Below are 12,412 nucleotides of genomic sequence, written 5' to 3'. Positions count from 1 at the left end.
CTTTAGCAAGTATCAGCCCTACATAGAAATCTAACCCAACCCAAGCCAGTTGAGATAGAGTATCTTCCACGGCTCCGAAGGTTCCAATTTAAAGGAATTGGGATACAATAGGAAAAAACTTTGCAATTTTATCAGATTTAGCGAGTTCTTTAATGGTACTTACTTGGGACTCACTTGTGCATGTGGAAATATTCTCATTAGGATTAAGTTCGGATTTCCTGAACATGGCATTTTGTCTGTAACGGAGGTTGCATTCACCAATCTTTACTACAAAATGCAGACACAAATTAAAGTTCTTAGTCTGTTAACGACGCTAACTAAGAATTAAATACTTCACTGTATTCTTATTAATTATATTTTAAACCTTTAGAAACAATATTTTTGTTCATTGGAATGGCAGCTTGAAGCTTCGAAGTAGCTCCGAACCCCAAATATCGCAGTTTTGCTTAATTACCCATTGAGCCAGAAATGGTCCTTTTCGCTGAACAAAATTTGGTTTGAAAACGTCGAATCTTCTTAAAACTTTTCAAAAGCCCATAGAGCGACGCGATGTCGCTTGGGAAGGTAGAGGGGTTTAAGTGTTTGCACAAGCTGTATTTTGTACGCTTTCATTTTAATATCTCCGATTATTGTTGAACATAAGTTGAGCGAAGTGCGCAAACGACAATTTTCGTAATAAATTTCTGCGATTTGTAAGTGTTGTTTAAGTACTTATCCTATGAAATGCCAAACAACATTGAACAAAATTAACATGACAGCTTGACACGACTCACAAGTTATCTGCCCAAAAAAACGCTATTGAAAAAGGTACCTCTACTTGGATGACGAGTTATATTGGTTTTTCTTAGATTGAGATATTGATCTGAAATTTCACACACATCCTTTTTTCCTAAGAATCTGTTCATTTGTCGGAAGCGCCGATAACTGATCACTATAACACAGATATACAAACTGACCGACCAAAATGATGATAATAATTGGCAAAGCCTTTTGTAAAAGGCAACGCTACAACGTTCACACCAATTGTTACCATTGGGCCACTATAGCATATAGCTGCAGTACAAACTACCAGTCAAAATCAAGATAAAGATATTTCGAACACATAATTTTTCCTTATTTAATATTGACTCGAAGGTTGTTTACATCAAACAACGTGACAAGAAAGAAGAAGCAAAACATTTTTCATTGGATATAAACCACTGAGAGGCCTTTGCCGGGTATTGTAGCTTCGGTGCCACCGAAGTTAACATTTCTTCTCGTTTTAGCTTTAAAATTTTCAAATTTCTACATGATTTCGACTGCAATTAACTCACTGTGCTTACAACTGTAAAAAATATAATAAATTATTACCAAAGTAGCCCGCAGAAGGAAAATAAGAAATAATTTTAATTTACACTATTTGTTGCAGAACTGCGTTTACCGCCCAAACCGACAACAACGCCAACACCTTACGTTTACACCACGCCGAAGCCGCGCCGCAAACCGCCAACGAACCATCAGAACAAAGGACTCAACGAAGTGGTGCGCGCCAAGGAGACCCATCACGTCACAAATCAAATGCAGGAAAATGACATCTACACCGGTCTGAGTGGCACTGGCGGTGCCTTCTTTGGCAGTGCCAACACGCTCAGCAGCAACGGAGCGCTGGGCGATGCTGCAATCGTTGCCCTAGGTAACGGTAATGCGAATAGCAACAACAACAACCATGGTAATGGCAACGGCAACATCATCAGCTTGAATAGCGGCCTGACAAACGGAGCGGAAGGTAAGTTCAAAAAATAGGAAAATTTGTTGTACTGCGGGATACCATCTTACAGACAGACATATATTAGGTACTTACGGTGTTTGGTGAGGTGAATTGTGCCGACGCTCGGGCACATGCCGTTCGTAAGTGGCCCGGTGAACAAGAGCGTAGCTGGGAAGTGAGCGTCAAGTCAAGCGTTGAACTGCTAAAATGCACACCAATCGGTTTGTAGCGCTTTGGGTGAGTGTGTGTGTGTGACTTTTATGAAACTACACTACACACATTTTAACAACAGCTTGGGTATTTGAACTCGGCGCACTGTTGTGAAGCTTAACATTCCATACTTGAAATCTCGAAGATGCCTGTAAATCTTCTTAGTTCGTGTAGTGAATGGTAGGTGTATGCAAGCGTATGATGTTGCATGCACCACTCGACAACGTCATTGACGTAATTTGGTGGCTGAATGCTTCGTTGCACCGTTGCAGTATTGCACTGCCGCGCGCCATTGCTTTGGTGACTGACTTTCTAACTGAATGCGCGCTGCATTCATACGGTCCATTCGGCATTTTGACGTAACGCACACACGGCACCGGTGCAACCCTACCTAAGCTCACCAAGTACAGTTATTGTTTGTCGTGATGTACCACAATGCGAGTAACGCAACGATGTTGTCTGACATCCCCATGGTATTGCAGCAACAGCAGCGGCAACAGCAGTCAAGTGACATTAGTGTGGCAAGAGTGCGGCATCTTTGCCTCTTATGCACTTCAGCGCCCACATGAAGTTAATTTTCCAACAGTCAGTTTCAATTTTCAAATGTGTTCGAGTGCTCAACTCAAAAACCAGTTAGTTGTGTGAATAACTGTTTCGACGCAGAACGCGCATGAACGATGACATTAAGTAAAGCTGTGCTGCCAAATGTCACCAAGGACCTTAAGAATATGATTAAAGATCTTGTCCCTTTGTAAGAAGAAGATATATATTTATACAAATATATGTGATCAGATGATCGGGTTGACAAGATGCGTTGTCCTCCGGTAGTACAAGTTTGTAGATGAGCGAAATCGGATCACTGACATGCCTATACGGTGCTCTTAATCGAAACCCTATAATATGCCACAACTTTGCTGCAACGAATGACATTAGGAAGGACCCTAACAAGTTGTATGTACACCAGCGGACAGTGAAATCCGTCCGACTAAAAAATCATAGTTTTTCCTTATTATTTTAAGGGAATGTTTAAATTTTTTATTTTAAAACAATAATATATATTTAGTACATTAGTATTAAGCGTAAAAAAGGCAATGTTGTGGATTGCACTTATAAAAATTTTATTTTTTTTATTATTTTTAGATATTTTAGATATTGTACCATTAAAGAAATGATTCTATAGTTTTAGTTAAAGAAAACATTAATATATACAAAAACACTCTGTTTAGTATTTTGTCAAACCTCCTTTGCTTTTTATAACGGCTTTTATTCGCTAGGGCATTGAATTTATCATGTTTTTTATTGTTCCTTCTCCAATATCGTTATACCACGCTTCTTGGAGAATTTCATCCAATGATGCTAAATTATTGTATGTCTTCTGTGATACCTGAGCCTTCATTATATACCAAAGGTTCTCAATGGGATTGAGATCCGGACTGTTACCTGGCCACTCCAAAGTCGCAACCCCGATTTTTGATACATATGTAATTCTTCATCTTAAAAAAAGAAAAAAGGACAAGTATAAAATTTGTAATTGAAATTGTAGTAATAAACTCTAGTTGTACAAAAAAATCGATACTTACTATTTTGGCAGTATGGCAAAGCGCGGAGTCATCCTGAAAAATAAGGACATCCGCTCGTGAAAAATGGTTTTCCATTGAAGGTATTAAAGGTATTGTCTCAGGTATCTCCTGATACTTAGTCCCATTGACGGTTCCTTCTGTTAGGGTTAGTTGCCCTAGGCCATAGTAGGATTTTCTTTTCGCAAAATCAAAATATTACTTTTTTGCAATTCGGAAATTTTTTGTTTAATCTTGGCATATTTAAGCTTTGACGAAGCACGAGCACGAAATAAACTTTGAAACTATTGAAAAAAACTAAAAGTTGTTATAAAACGTGTACAAAGAACAAATTTATGTGAAAGAATCCTTTCGGCAGAAAATTACATTTCTCGGTTACAATCGTGTTTTAAATACAAACCCACAGGTTGTCCGGATTTCACTGTCCGCTACTGTACATTAAAGTGGATCGATTTACAGGAAGCCAAAAAACGAAAAACACGCGTATTTGGAAAATATTTTATGGATCATTTTGAAATACTTTGCCCAAGAGACTATGGGTCTAAAACCAGTTCCGAGCCTGCGATTTTAAGGCGAAGTTTTATAGTGATTATAAAAATTTGTTTGTACGTTTTTGAGATATCCGAATAAAATTTTATAAGTAGGCATACACTAATATTCTATTGATCATTGTCTGAAACGGCCAGATCAGTCAACTAGATCATATATCTCCTTTACAACCGATTCATCAGATTTTATAGAATTTGCCTATATTAATCAAATTTGGTCGGCACAAATACATTCAGCACCGTCTCCAGAAGTTTGAAAACGTTCGTATTTTACAATGTGTAAATGGGGGAGATCGACTAACTACATATTTCCATATATAGCAATACTAGATTCAAACTGATTCTTTAATTCTACTGTAAATAAATTGAAATTCAATGACGTCATCATTTTAATTATTATTTAGATTAATAATCGTTCTCCAACTTGCAAACTTTTGCTCGCTAGCCTTTACATAATATTCAAGTACGACAATGCAACGTGGAAGTAAAGAAAATTTTACTGCCGTTCAGGCAAGAGTTACTGAAGAACGCAATTTGTCGATTCCAAGACGTTCTCAAGAATGTCTCAAACCAATGATAACAAAAATTTTATGACCGCAATTGGTAGAAGTTGTTCTTGACAACATCTAGTTCCAACAAGACGAGGCTACGTGCCACACTGCACATGCATTTTATTTCTAGAAATTATAACATTTAGTGGCCTCCAAGAATTTTTGATTTAACAACGAGTCAGTAGGGTAATCTGACCTGTTTTTTTTGACATTTCATAGAAATTTTTAATTTACAATAGAACTTTGTTCGCATATCATGAGGTATATCGTGGACTATATAAACAAATTTTCTCGGAATTTTTTGATGACATCTGTCGGAGAAATGGCTGGTTGAATGAGATGCTCTTTTTTTACTGCGGACACGATTTCTCATGTTTGGATCATCTGAAATACAAAAACTCAATTTATTCTTAAAAAGTACGTGAATTGTTATCGTCCCTACTAGAATCATGAAAAAATGTTAAATAAAAAAGTAATTAACGCTTTTTTTTTTTAATTTTTTCCCATGTTTTTTTACATAAATTTTGTCAAAACATTGTCAATAAATTTCAAAAAAATATAGGGACAATAGCCAGGCGTTTTGTGAAGATTTAAAAAAAAAAATTAAGCCAATCGGTTGAGTAGTTCGACCGGCATCATGTCCGGTCTGAAAGGTACTGAAAAAGCATACAAAAATGGACATAAACGTTGAAAAATTGACATACCCCTAGTTATTACTTTTGGACCTTTTTCGAAACCTTCCAATGATAAAGTGGGTTTCTACATTAATTCTAAGGGTATAAGGGAACAGAAAATGCAAATTAAGAAATTGATTTTTGAAAAAAGATTACCCTACTGACTCCTTAAACAATTTCTTGAAGGGTTATTTGAAGTCATTAGTCTTTAGCAATAAACCAGACTTTCTTCAAGCATTAGAAGTCAATATTGAACGTACTAATGACACGAGTAGAATTAGTTTAAAAATACTCGAAAATGGAGTTCATCGAAACTTCACCATAAGAAGTCATGGACACCATTTAAATGATGTTATATTCAGAACTTAATTGTATCGATTATACTTCACACTAAATAAGCAATCAGTGTTTTTTTTTTTTGTTTTAAAAAGAAATCATATAACCCTTATTGTATATTCGTCAATATGTGAGGTACTTTAAAGATACTCAGAGAGCATAGTTTCCTGGTCATGATATGGTATGTCATAATGTAAAAGATGAATATCCATACTTGAAAACTTGCTCAAGGCATTTACCAAGTTCTATCGAGCTCCAACAAACAATAGCAAAGTATGCACTTTGATTATTTTTGTAAGAAATTTTGAGCTTCAGGAAAGCTATGTTAGAAAGCGTTCAGTAACTTTTGAAGGCGGTAGGAATAATTATTCTTAATTAGTTCTCTATCTGTTGCAAATGCTTTATGCTCTTTACTCAAGTATTGCTAAACCTTTTAACTTATCTAACGACGAAAAGGACACTTGCAGTTGAGCTGTTCTGACTAGCAGAACTCCAAGCACAAACTTTTGTCTCTAAATGGCATTAAACAGAGTTTTATCTCTAATTTGTATTCTAAACACATTATCTATTGACCCGTTAATAAAAAAAGTTTCTTTAAACTCTCTCCAATCGATGCAAAAGTCAAATAAGGTTTTCTGAAGAAACTAGATAATTTAAAACTTCTATCGTTAGACCATACGCATTTTTAAAGGTTTTATCAATTTGTCTCAATTCTAGAGATGATAAAACCCATAAGCTTTGGGATTCAAAAGCAAACATTTTTCTTTTATTTTATTGCCATTGTAACTAGTTAACATAAAATAAAGTAACGAACAATTTGTTTTGCTTTGTATAAAACAAAATAATTAATAGTGTTCTACGTACAAATTGCAGAGTCTGGCTACTGTATAAGGTGATACGGTTTTTTGCTTAAGCCTTTCTTCCCATTTACTTCGAGCCCTCGCTTCAGTGTTTACGTGGTCAGAAAGTCTTTCCATACAAGACTTTGCATATTTGCAGATTGATGAGGCAACAGAGTCAATTCCGAGATCGCGTTCAAGATCGTGACTGCGAACATATCAAGGCGCATTGACGGCGCATCTTAAAACTTTGTTTTGAAATCGCTGGATTTGTACAACAGCGCTAGGGCTTGAGCAACCCCAAAGTTGTATCCCATAAGTCCAAAATGGTCCGAACACCTGCTTGAAAACAAGAATTTTATTATACAAGTATATGGATAGGGCAGAGTTTCTACCCAATGGCCAATACATGTTTCTGAATTTTATTTCTAATTCTTCTTTTTTCTTTTTAACATGTGCAGTTCATCTAAGTTTTGTGTCCAGGGTCATGCCTAGGTATTTCGCAATATTGTGATATGGCATTTGCACACCGTTTAAGTACAGATGCATATATCTAGTGTTATTATTCATCAATATTTAGTGATTTAGTTTCGTTTAATTTTATTCGCCTTTTAGCTGTCCATTCAAATATTTTATTAAAATGCTCTTGCAATCTTGCAATTGATGCAGTTTGTGTTTTGCGATAGATAAAAGCGCAGTATCATCCGCAAATGTTGCTGTAATACAATTGTCGTCGTTTGAAAAACCGCATGTAAAGAGTAGGTAAAGGATGGCTCCTAACACACTACCCTGAAGAACACCAGTTTTTATCTCCTTTAAATCAGAGTGGATAACTCCATGTTTAATTCGAAAAAGTAGTCCGAAAGCTATGATTTTGGAATATTCTAATATTTTTTTGGTAAAGCATCTTAATTTTGTTTAGGAGCCCACCATGGCAAACTTTATCAAATGCTTTAAAAAAGTCGAGGAAAACGGCCGAGCAAACTTTTTTTTCTTCAAAGGCATTTTCAATGACTCGAGTTATTCTATGTACTTGGTCAATACTGGAGTGATTTTTGCGAAGGCTAAACTGATGCACCGTTATCAGATGCCGCTGTTCAATTATGTTGTCAAGACGCACAGCAAGCAGTTTTTCCAAAACCTTTGAAGGTATTGGCAGGAGAGATATGGACCGATACGAAGTAATGTAATGCGCTGGCTTAACAGGTTTATTGAACATAATCACCTCTGCAGTTTTCCAATTAATAGATACGCATTGTATATTAATAGTAGCGTTCATTGTAGCAGTAATTTTATTTATAACGTTTTTTGAGGAAGCCGTTTTAGTATTTCGCTGGTAATAAGGTCAAACCCAGGTGATTTTTTAGACTTCAGTTTTTTTTATTTCTGCACGTAACTAATCGTTAGTAATTACCAAAATTTCGGTGTAATTCTCGTAAAAATTAGGTTCCAGTTCTGCTGCATTGGATGTGTCATATGGTTTAAAGATACCTTCAAGGTATTCCGGAAAAACATTTGATTTCTCTATATCGCTTTTGACCCATGTCTGGTCTACTTTTCTTATGGGATTATGCTGAGTTGCGGGTCGAGAACCTTTTTCTGCTTCCATTTCTTAATTTTTTTTGGTATACTTATGACCAAATGGTATACTTATGACTTATAATATTTCTTTTATTGGTGTACTACTCCAAGCTGCATGTTGAATTGTGTTTGTCAAATTCATGATTTCGTTATCTAGCTCGGAATTACAATTTATATTTGCGTGATTATTAACAGCACGCATTGGATAGCATTTCCTTAAAGTATTCCCAGTCAGTGCTTTTATTTGTTAACGTAAGTGGTGATACCTTAATAACAACATTTTCATGTAGTGTTAAATATATTGGTGAATGGCCAGAAGTCATATCCAAACCGCTTTCGATGCACATATAATTAGAAAAGATATGTTTGGTAATGAAAAAGTCAATAAGATCTGGTGTTTTAAGTGGATCTGTTGGCCAGTAAGTAGGTGATACAGTAAACATTATACTGCACCCAGTCATTTGAAGAGCTTTTAATAAATCTCTGCCCTTTGTGTTTATAAGCCTCGAGCCCCAGTGGGTATGTTTCGCATTATAAACCCCACCCATTATAAAACGGTTTTTCTGGTTATTGATCAGTTCTATATACAAATCGCATTTTATTTGATGTCTTGGGGGGCTGTAAACTCTTGTAAGGGATATGTAGTTGTCACTATCTATCGTTATCGTTATTTCTTGAAATTCTTCTGTAGATATGCGGTTTTCTTCTTGGTGTTTTATGTTGATTCTTGTTATAATGGCGACACCTCCGCGTGCACAATTATTCGGATGTACTGCATGATACATTTCAAAGTTTCTGAACTTAAGGCATGTTTGCTTGCTAAAATGGGTCTCAGATATTAAGCAAACGTCAATTTATTTGGAAACGAGTATTGTTTCTAGCTCATTTTGGTATTTAGCTAGGCCATTTGTGTTCCATAGCATAATTTTTAAGAATTTGGTCATATTTATTTATTTTTTTTTACTGCTTTTTCGAGCTCACGAAGCCTCTTCGCCAAATAATTACCTTGTTTTCGCAACCGTATTTACTCGACGCAGTTTATAAGGATATGCTACTTTTACTCGGTCGCCAAAGACTCGTTCGCTAACCAACAGCAGGTACCGTACGTATGTAGGTGAAGTTGAAAATTGAATGGTAGAGATCATATGTTCGCCTTACTATCTCTCATACATCATGTCTAATTTGGATGCCCAACCAATACTATATGAACAAACTTAAATTATTTGTGGAATTCACATGGTATACTACTGTGATCAAATTGAAAGGTGAATTTTGTTCATTTCATCTCCTTCAAAGTAATCCCCTCCCGTGCAATACACTTACGCCAACGAATTTTCCAGTCATCACAGCACTTGGATAAAACTTCTGTCGTGATGGCCATCAGAGCCTTCTGTGATTCAGCTTTTATATCCTCAATTGAGTCAAAACGATGTCCTCGGAATGGTCATGTGAATTTGCTGAATAGCCAGAAGTTACATGAAGGTGAATCAGGCGAATGCGGTGGTTGCGGCACGATATTAATTGAAAATGTGGGGAAATGATCACGAATAACCAATGAAGTATGAGATGGTGCATTGTCGCAATTCTTTGTTCAAAAAATTCAGACATAGGAAAAATCGAAGAATTCACTTTTAGTTGTGAGGCTCTAACGACGCGTATTTCAAATACTAATGAATATTTGAGAATGACGTGAAATTTAGCATAGATATCACTTACAGTACTACCAACTTACAGAAAAAAAATTTACCGATTCGAAAAACACACGAATTATAAATTAAAAATTCACCTTTCAATTTGATCACAGTTGTATATTGCACTGCAGATATTACTTAAAATAGTTGATTTATTTTTTTTTCTTTTGAGGTTTAGTCCCGTAATATAGTAATTACAAGAATGCTGCAATTATCTGTTTTACTAAGAAAGACTTTAATTATTTTCTAATCCTTTGCTTACCTTTATATTTCACTTATATATCTATTTACTCACCGTAATACTCTTGATACTTTTCTCTTAAAGAAATGTTTCTCTTAATCTGCGCCTACTTCTTACATTTTTTTCTTTCATTTTGTTTCTTTTCAACAATTTTTTCTCCGTTTTCTATTAAAACGCAAGCTTTTGAGCCGCTAAAAGCTTTTTTACGGAAAAGAATCGAACAAACAATTCGCTTTTTCGCTGAGAGCCCACACAAAGACAGTAAGGTGCTAAGGTGAATCTCATGGTATTGATTACGCGAAATCACTTCGAGTAAAAGTAATTAAAGAAAAATCAGTAGACAACAGTATGAGTGTATTTGTGCTTTTATAATTACGATTATACTTGAAAAACACCACTTAATTATATGTAACTTCTTCAATGTGTGCGTGTGTGTGCAGACTTGACTGCCATACCGGCGAAGTAATCGGGTTTAACAGAGATTTAGTGTTGCTCATCGTTTTAATTAATTACATTGTAGCACCCGTATTGGTTAAGCGAATTTGTCAAAAGAGCACAAGCGGAAAAACAGAGAAAGACCAGCGACTTAAAAGAAATTGTAGCTCTTCGCAGCGCGAAGTCAAAGCAAAATCGTAAAAAAGTCGTGCAGTGAGGCGCCCAGCTGCTGCGCACAATAAAGAAGTGTAACAATGTTGCAGCAACAGCAGTTGTTCGCAGAAAATCGCATGCGACATATAAACAAACATACAAACACGCACGCTGCACTTGCAGTAGTAACCTTACAAGCGAGCATTTGGCGGATTTCGCTTTCGCCTTAATTGACTGCTTCAAACGGCTACACTTTCCGCTCTGCGGATGCTGAACAAAAAGCACTGAATGCGCAAAAACAACAATTTTAAGTGAATTTAGTAAAAGCGTAAGCCCAAAAACAAGGCTAACGACAACACAACAACAACACAACGGAACATTAATAATAAGCAAGTGCAATAAACAGCGAAAGCTTTGCAATACAAAATATTTTTGCAGAAATTTACACAAAAACTACATTTTCGCAACATAATGTGATAAAATCGTATTTCACTTTTTTACTGCGCTCACCATTCTTTCTTACTTCGACTTTTTTGTTTTTGGTGGTTGAAAAGCGCATTGTGACACTATGTAGAATACAGTGTGCCGATTAAAAATAGTAACAAAACTTATTTATGAATATTTTGTAGGATGCTCACACTACTTTTGCTGTGGAAAGGATCCTTCCATGGTGGTTACCAAAAATTGGTTTCCATGAAAATGGCCACCAAAGCGAAAAAGTGACTGAAATCCCCGATCTCGTATTGTCAAATCGAAAATTGCACTTGCACTGAGCTGATTAGGTTATGTTGGGGTTGATCCGCAATCGATTATTAAGACGATTAATGTCATTCCACTTCGTTGAGTTCGCCAAAGGTACGTCTACCGAGATATTTCAATCTCAGTATGGCAAGAGCGGGCAGTAGAGGAGGAAGTGACGAGGAGATTCCACCACGCTTTCCTCATTACAACTTTGGCAATAAGACAGAATAGTTAGCCGCATCGCGTGTAAACCTATTGGAAAATCTCCAGTTAAAACACCTACATATAACAGCCGCGAGCCAGTAACTCAGAGGCCTTCTTGCTATTTATACTGCGCAATAAGAATCTCGCAGTCGAACAAGTTCCGGTTGATGACCAGTGCTTGCTAAACTCACTGCAGGTCCAAGGTCCGATGTCAAAAAGACAGCGGAAAACCGGCTCGCTTCCAATCAGATGGAATTGAGAAAAGTGTGCAAGCTGAACAGCTTTACAGTTTCCGATCGTTATCGCACACCCATACAAGTAACTATAATATGGCAGAAGCTTGATGCTATTTTTTATGAAGTCATGGAGTCTTTAGTTAGTTTTGAGCCAGCGAGCTGTGCTCCGATAGTGAATGCATACCTTTCTAAACGAAGCCGCACTTCAGAGCAGTGCATCTACCGCTACCTTGATAGCAGCCACCTCCACTTGAAAGGCGGTGCAATGGTTTGGTAATCTGGAACTAGATTTGGTGGTGAGCTCCCGACAAAAGACTCCGCCATCTACTTTCTCTCTTAACTTCGATCCATACGTATAAAGGCTCATAGCTAAGACTCTAGACATCTTAAATGGATCAAATGCTGTATTAAATATTGGGCATGAGAAAGCTGTTTGATCAATAGCGCCATCTTTGCTCTATCCGTATAATAAACCGCAACCGTGGGACTACTTTGCAACAGTATTTGATGCTGTTTAAGTGTAATTGAAAAAGGATCTGCGTCGTTTCGTGATTACCGACGAAACATGACTCCACTGGTAAACTGAACTAGTTCTAAAACCAATTAAGAATCGAAACTTTCACTCAACTAACAATCATTGAAGTCTGG

At 36.5% G+C, this 12,412-nt stretch overlaps 1 protein-coding gene across 1 annotated transcript in view; it reads left to right on the top strand.

The window, feature by feature from the left end:
* The window catches only part of LOC120768755 (lachesin), a 78,720-nt gene that overhangs the window by 64,923 nt on the left and 1,385 nt on the right, over positions 1-12,412 (top strand). The window contains exon 8 of the mRNA XM_040095527.1: positions 1,409-1,765. Within this exon, the coding sequence (XP_039951461.1) occupies positions 1,409-1,765 (357 nt within the window). The remainder of the gene's footprint in view (positions 1-1,408; positions 1,766-12,412) is intronic.

Source organism: Bactrocera tryoni, chromosome 2 (assembly GCF_016617805.1).
Source record: "Bactrocera tryoni isolate S06 chromosome 2, CSIRO_BtryS06_freeze2, whole genome shotgun sequence".
NCBI lineage: Eukaryota > Metazoa > Arthropoda > Insecta > Diptera > Tephritidae > Bactrocera > Bactrocera tryoni.
Note: the sequence above shows the minus strand (reverse complement) of the source record. Positions and strands in the feature narration are given on the sequence as shown.